Below are 7,289 nucleotides of genomic sequence, written 5' to 3' on the forward strand. Positions count from 1 at the left end.
CAATATTTTTTAAATTAGAAAGAAATATCTAAGAATTGGGCCACTGACTTTGCTAGATTGAATAAACTTAGTTGATTTAATAATATAATAAAAAATTATTAATGATAAATAAAATAAAAAATAAAAATGGAAATAATTGATTATAAAAGACCAGTAGCCAGTATCATATTCATAAAGAGAAAAAAAAAATCTCATTGGAGACTCATTGTCGCTCCACTATAGACACCTTCACATCACCAAAAAAAGATCACCAAAATGATTCTAACATCGTTGTAAAGGGCTACACGAGGTCTCTAGAAGAGACCGCAAGTGCCGTCAGAGCAATGACTCAAATTTAATCCAAGCAAAATATCATGAAAGGGGTATCTCGTACTTATATCTAACAAGATTAATTTAATTTAAAAAATTATTTTTAGAAATTCAAATCAATAAAAAAACAAATAAAAAGATTTGAGATAACCTGAGTAATTTTTTAAATTAGTGAAAAATCCTATATAAAAAAAAACAAAGACCAATCTCTAATGAAATAAATGCTAAAGAATAAAATTAGAAAAAATAAGCTTAAAAAATATATATAAAAAAGCAATCAATTTAAATCAATAAAAAAACAAATAAAAAGATTTGAGATAACCTGAGTAATTTTTTAAATTAGTGAAAAATCCTATACAAAAAAAAACAAAGACCAATCTCTAATGAAATAAATGCTAAAGAATAAAATTAGAAAAAATAAGCTTAAAAAATATATATAAAAAAGCAATCTGAACGAATTTTCTAGACTCAGGTTAGTATCTCAAACTTGCAACCTATAAAGTTCTAAATATGGGCTCAGTCAATCAGCTACATTTTAAATTAATTTAATATTAAAAAATAAAATTAAAAAAATATAAATACAAAAAATCTACCAAGATAAAAAATAATAATAAAAAAATGATGATTATATCTAGCAAATAAAAAAAAAGATGATGAAATACAAAAAAAAAAACAATTTTAAAGTTCAATTCAAGCAAAACACATAACAATAAAAAAAACAGGGACAAACATAACAACAAAAAGAACGAGACAAAATCAAATATATATAAAAAATGTTATATAAATTATTTAAAATAAAAAAATTAATAATTAAAAGAACAATGATCAAATTTAAAAAAAAAAAATTGTTGACATAATGCTTTGAAGATTTAGAGAATTAGATGCTAAAATCGAGAAAAAGTTAAAAAAATTGTCGATGTTAATTCAAAATTTGTTGTCTATCCGCGTTGTTTAGGAATGAAAAGGCCACTAATATAATTCGAATAGTATCATGGAAACCATTGTTTAGCCACCAAACATCTCCTTGCATTATTTTTAAATAATGCGGCCACATAATTTAGAGTCTACGATGCACTTGTTAACTAGTTTTTTTAAATAATTTTTTATATTTATTAAATTATTACATTGTCCTTCAATTAACTTGATTGAAAAACAAAATCAATATAAAAATAAAAAAAATTCATGAATGCTAGCCGAAGAAATTTTACTTATAAAAATAATTTAATCATTTTAACATACTTTAAAAAATAAAAACTCAAAAACCTTTTAACACTGATTAAATAATTTTTGTTTTTAAAAGTAGCATCGAGTTGTTAAAATTTGAAAATAACGAGTTGTTTACTGTCAATATAGAAATGATGAATTAAACTTAATGAAAACACGCAACCAAGATTTTTTTTTCGGAGAGACAAAACAATCACTACGTTCTTCACATCCATAATGCATTCTGTCTTGATCTATAGTTAAAAAACGAGCCCTGTTGATTATTATTATTATTATTATTATTATTATTATTTTTAATGAGGGCGATGTGTGCATGGAAAATCCATACAACCTTACCCCTTGCTATCCCCGGTGATAAGATGCAAGGACACTGCAATAAAACAACGACCAGAGGAGAAGCATCAAAAAAAGGCATGCATGTCTAAACCCGCCGAAATAGCGCATGATCATAAACGGAGACAAAAAATATCCCCCACAAATAACCTACCACAATCGGAAACAAACAAAACGGACGCGTTTTACACCAGCACACGAAGGTTAATACCGTCATTACGCTCACCAAACCTTCCTCCACCCATTATTTTATACTTTAAACAAAAATATCAAGGCGCGAAACCATGACAAATCTCCCGCCCCTTCTCTGACCAGCCTCCCTCTCGCTACCCAACCCCGCGCCTCCCTTACCTTTATTTCTCCGCCTCTCGCTACCTCCCTGTCCCCCTTCTCACTCGCACAATGCACTTCGAAAACCAACCACATATTCCCCCAGCTACTCCCAGCGGTTCCATCGCCTCTTTTATCTCCATGGATACCCCCCACCGTGCCAAAAAACACCGTGGCAGTTACAACTGCGGCCGTTGCGGCCTCCCTAAAAAAGGCCACGTCTGCCATCTCCCTCCCAGCACCACCACCACACCAACGCAAACTCCCACTGACTCCTCCGTTTCAGTCTCCACCTCAACTTCTCGTCCACCTCCGCCGTCACGTCAGCAGCACTCGAATCTCCGCAGAGCGTTGTCATTTGATGACACTGACTTACGTTGTGAATCACCTGATATTGAAATCGATGAATCGGAGTTGGATCTGTTTGATTCAGGTTCCGGGAAGTTGCCGGTGAGCTGCATGTGGGAGATTTTGAGGAGGTTGCCGCCGGAGGGGTTGTTGGCGGCAGCTAGGGTGTGTAAGGGCTGGAGAGAGACAGCGAGGAGGTTATGGAGGGCGGCGGAGGAGCTTAGACTCACGGTTCCACCTAGGACTCAGCTTGTGTTTGTTGGATCTTTGTTGCGGAGGTGTACTGGACTCAGTAGACTGAGTCTTAGATCGGAAAGGTTAGGGTTTATTTTCGAGAGGGTTCTCTTTCTTCAGATCTACAGTTTCTTGAAGTGGATCGGTTGGGGATTATCGACATTTGGGATTTAATGACAAAAACGTGTTAAATTTACATAATCTAAACAAAATGCGATGAAGTTTTTAAAGGATTATTAACAAAATATAATTAAATTGTAATTTGATTTATGAAGAGAAATGCTAAAATGATAATTAACCGTTTAATCTATGATTAACAATGAATTAATATAATCAAAGCACTGCTTGTTTGAGTTTTTTAAGAACAAAAGTTTAAACGAGTGTGATTTTCGATTTTAGCTGGCCAAATTTTAAGAAATTGAAGACGCTGTGAGTAGTTAAATCGATTCTATATCGTTGATTGTTGCAGTGATCTGGATGCGACAATGTTGGCTTGCATTGCGTTTTCTTGCCCTAATTTGGAAGTGATGGAGTTTTCTTCATCCGAAACTCTAGTCAATAGGATTACTGGGTACGGGTTCTTTCCTACTTTTATTCATTATTGGTTGATCTGATGTGCATGGTTTCATTTTCTTTCTATTTGGCTGAGTCTTTTACTTTTCTTTTGATTTATTTATTTGGTGATGGGTATTCAAAGTGAGCCAACCGACAACTGGCAGGAAATGATTTCATGCTAACTATGTTGATATACTGCCTGCTGGCGGCGGCAATGTTGTAAAAATGAAGCATTGAGTAATGGATTCGGGGCTGATTTGTGATATTGATCACAGTTTTACTTGGAATGGGATAGTAGGTCCAATTTTGTACACACTACTTTATATGGTCTTAGTCATAGACTGTGATTAAGCATTTAGCTACTGCCTGCAGAAATTAAAGTGATGCCTAGACAATCATAGGTTTATAAGGTTTTGTTTTTCATTTTTAGGTCTTCCTTGCACAATCAGATTGCAAAGCTTTATGCTTTGCAATATGTTCCCAGTAGACTTCTCTGATTGTTTAGGAATATAATCAGTAGCTTTGTTCTGTTTCCCAGTTTTTCGCGTAGCATATTTGCTCTAGGGTCTGCACCATATAATTTCTTGTTCCTCGCCCAATTAAATGTTATGTGATTAAAGACTGTTGAGAAATGACTGCTAATTGGATCAAATTTCTGATTTTTCTATGCAGCGACGAATTGGGTTGTTTTGTTGCTAATAAACATTGCCTAAGAAGCCTTAAGATGGAAGGGTGTTCTAATCTGGGGGGATTCGTCCTCTGTTCCTCAAGTCTCTCTGCACTCTGGCTTTCAGATCTGTATTGCCTTTCTAAGATGGTAATTATTTTTTTTATTTGTTTCATCTCACTTGGTGTGACCAGTCTTCTAGTTTGAAGCTCTTTGTTGTTTAGATCACATAAGGGCATTTGAGGGTGGCCTTCTATTGTTTCATGCTCATATGCTGTTTGGAAGAAAATATGTTGGCATTTAAGATGCATTGATTTTTACTTATCCGTGGCTCTACTTTGTAGGTCTTTAACTGTCCCAATTTGAAAGAGATTTCCCTTGATTTTTCTCGCCAAGAAAATGAGAGTACTGATCTTATTGCTATGGTTGATGGCTTGGGAAGGAGTTGTCCTCGGCTCCAAAACATACATGTTGCATCATTTCGGCTTTCTCATGCCACGGTGCTTGCTCTCACAGCTGCAAACTTGAGGTTTGTCCAACAATCCTATTACCAGCTTATATTCTTCCACAACAGAGTATCTTAACACCATGTAATGCTCATAATAGTTGTTAACACCATTAACTTCATAGCGTTTTCTACTTTTTTACTCTTTACATATGAAGCTCATCTTATTGGATGCCTGCATGAATCTAATACAACATTTTTATGATAAATGTTTGGTTGCTCCATGATTTTAGGGGGTTGCGAATGCTTTCACTTGTTTTTGGAACTGAAATTTCCGATGCATCTGTTGCTGCCATTTCTCAAAGTTATTCAAAATTAGAATTGCTTGATCTGAGTGGGTATGTTTTGGAACAAATGCCTATTAAAAATGGTGAATTCCTTAAATCATTTTATTTTCGAGATCTCATTTTTAACTCTACAAGTTGATTTCAGGTCTAGTATCAGTGACAGTGGCATTGGAATGATATGCAATGTATTCCCTGGAACACTTTCGAGTCTTCTTCTTGCACTCTGTCCCAACATCACTTCAAGTAATCTACATTAAAATCTCTCCATCTAAAGGAAATGTAGAATCTGTATTTGCAACGTGCTTTGGTCCTGCAAAAGACTTTTATTAATTATCTTGTTTTTTTTACTCCTCTCAGGTGGAATTCAATTTGCCACAGCTCAGTTGCCTCTTCTTGAACTCATGGACTGTGGAATGACAATATGTGATCCGAGCTCTCAAAATCCAACCTGCGATGAAAGTGGTGATTTTGAGTTGCAGATGACATTTAAACATAAATTACACCTTATATACCAGAAGCTTATCATTAAACATAGCCGGTTGAAAAAGCTCAGCCTATGGGGCTGTTCTGGCTTAGATGTAAGATTTTGGTATCTGAAATATAGTGTATGGTTGCATTGATTTTCTATCTCCTGCAGTTCACAAAACGTGAGTTTAAATGCAGGCTCTATACTTAAACTGCCCAGAACTCAACGATTTGAATCTGAACTCCTGTAAAAACTTGCATCCAGGTCTAGAATTTTGTGCCCTTCAGCTGATAATTTGTTTAAGCTGTGTTGATTCTGCATTTTTCCTGTTAGCTACGTGTAGATAACCTTTTTTTTTATTCTTGTATCCCCAGAGAGGGTGCTCCGCAGTGCCCCAGTTTAGAAAGTGTGCATGCATCAGGATGTCACAGATTGCTGACTGGGGCTATTCAGAGTCAGGTGAATTCGAGTTCAGATTTATTTCCTTATTGTACTACACAGGGCTTGGTGGTTTCTTAATCTCCAAATAATTGATTATGTACAAGCTGTTTGTGATGCTTGATAGCAATCAATCTGGCAAACCAAGCAAGAAAGCTCATGCAACCAACTATAAATTGATTATAGTTAATAATCAGTTGGTTATCAAAGAAGTCCTATTCTATATTACTGGCAGTCCCTTTACCACTTCATCTAAAATACTTTCAATATCCTTTTAATAATAACAAAAAGCTGTTGGGATTGGATATAATTCCTGCAGTATCATCACGGGCATGGAAAGAGCTCATGAGTTATGCATGCCTATGAAGCCATTTGTCTGATTATTGATGTTACTTTTATTATCAGAGCTGAGTTAACTGCATTAGTCATATGTAGAAACCATCAACACTGACAGCCTCCTATGTTTTTGATAAGCTTCTGATGTGTCAGTGTCCTGCACAGAATGCAATTGGAGTCAGTTGGCAATTTCTTATTGAGAATGTTTGGTATTTTTTGAAAAGCAATGTTTTTGTTAAACTTTTAGTATAGAGTCACATCATATTTTGATTTTCGTACAACTTTCAGGGCTTCAGTTGAATCATTTAAGTTTCAGCTATTGTGCTCGTACTCTCACATAATTGTTGAACATGCCTGCAGGTCAGCAACAATCTTGATGCAAAGGAAAACCAATCCCCCCATAAACGGTTGGCTGATGGCTCAAAGAGGGTTAGGGTCCCGCTATTCCTGAGTGAGCAGGTAGGTTGGCGACCTTGTTTCATCAAACTATATCATTCAACTGTCCAAGCAAACTTGTAAACCATTTTATGTAGTATATCAACATTGCATACTATGATGCAAATATGCATCAACATTATGCTTTTCTTAGATTATGTTATAGGAAAAGTGGTTGTATGAACTGTAAATTTCTTTTGGTTCTTGAGAAAATAATGTTTAGCAAGCTCTTATGCTAATGTTGCTTCCATCTTACAGCCATATGACGAGGATAAGAAGCGGAGAAGAATTGAGAGTCGTCCATGTAAGGTGCTTGTGGACTGATCAGCATGCCCATCATACATGTTTCATACTGTACACATTGTGTAATCCTTACGCGTGCTGTAATCTCTCGATTGCTGTCCGTTTCATATGGCCATGTGCCCTGTGCATGCAAAATGTTTGCAGTCGTCCAGAATCATGGTTAGGGCCATCTGCCTTGTATATTGCCATTACCTTGATATCGGGCAAATGTTACAAATTAAACTCAATAGTGGGAAACACTGCTTTCAGCCTTTCCCTTAGTTAATAAAAAATCAAGTTTCCATTGTTCTTGTCTAAGCTCTCGTTTCTGTTGTCCTAGATGCTTTCCTTATTTGCTAGTTGAACAGATGATTAATAATTCTGTCATAGTAGGCGATGCTTCTGTCGACATGATTGTTGGAGATGCCTTGTAAAATTTCCCTCTGTGCTCTAATGATGACCTTCAGAAATTTTGAATTAAAGCAATCTTGCACCCTAGAAGGGTTTGCAATGGAATCATCTTAATATTTGTTTCATTCA

The 7,289-nt window shown here is 35.4% G+C and overlaps 1 protein-coding gene across 1 annotated transcript; it reads left to right on the top strand.

Annotated features, from left to right (window-relative positions):
* Positions 1-2,026: 2,026 nt before the first annotated feature.
* On the top strand, positions 2,027-6,995 carry LOC105119942 (F-box/LRR-repeat protein 17-like). Its single transcript, XM_011018134.1, has 11 exons — positions 2,027-2,861; positions 3,248-3,349; positions 4,006-4,150; positions 4,345-4,529; positions 4,739-4,843; positions 4,938-5,035; positions 5,150-5,370; positions 5,456-5,522; positions 5,635-5,717; positions 6,393-6,491; positions 6,726-6,995. The coding sequence occupies exons 1-11, from the start codon at positions 2,269-2,271 to the stop codon at positions 6,789-6,791; spliced, it is 1,764 nt and encodes a 587-aa protein (XP_011016436.1). The 5' UTR covers positions 2,027-2,268; the 3' UTR covers positions 6,792-6,995.
* The last annotated feature ends 294 nt before the right edge of the window (positions 6,996-7,289 follow it).

Source organism: Populus euphratica, unplaced genomic scaffold (assembly GCF_000495115.2).
Source record: "Populus euphratica unplaced genomic scaffold, PopEup_1.0 scaffold4107.1, whole genome shotgun sequence".
Lineage (NCBI taxonomy): Eukaryota > Viridiplantae > Streptophyta > Magnoliopsida > Malpighiales > Salicaceae > Populus > Populus euphratica.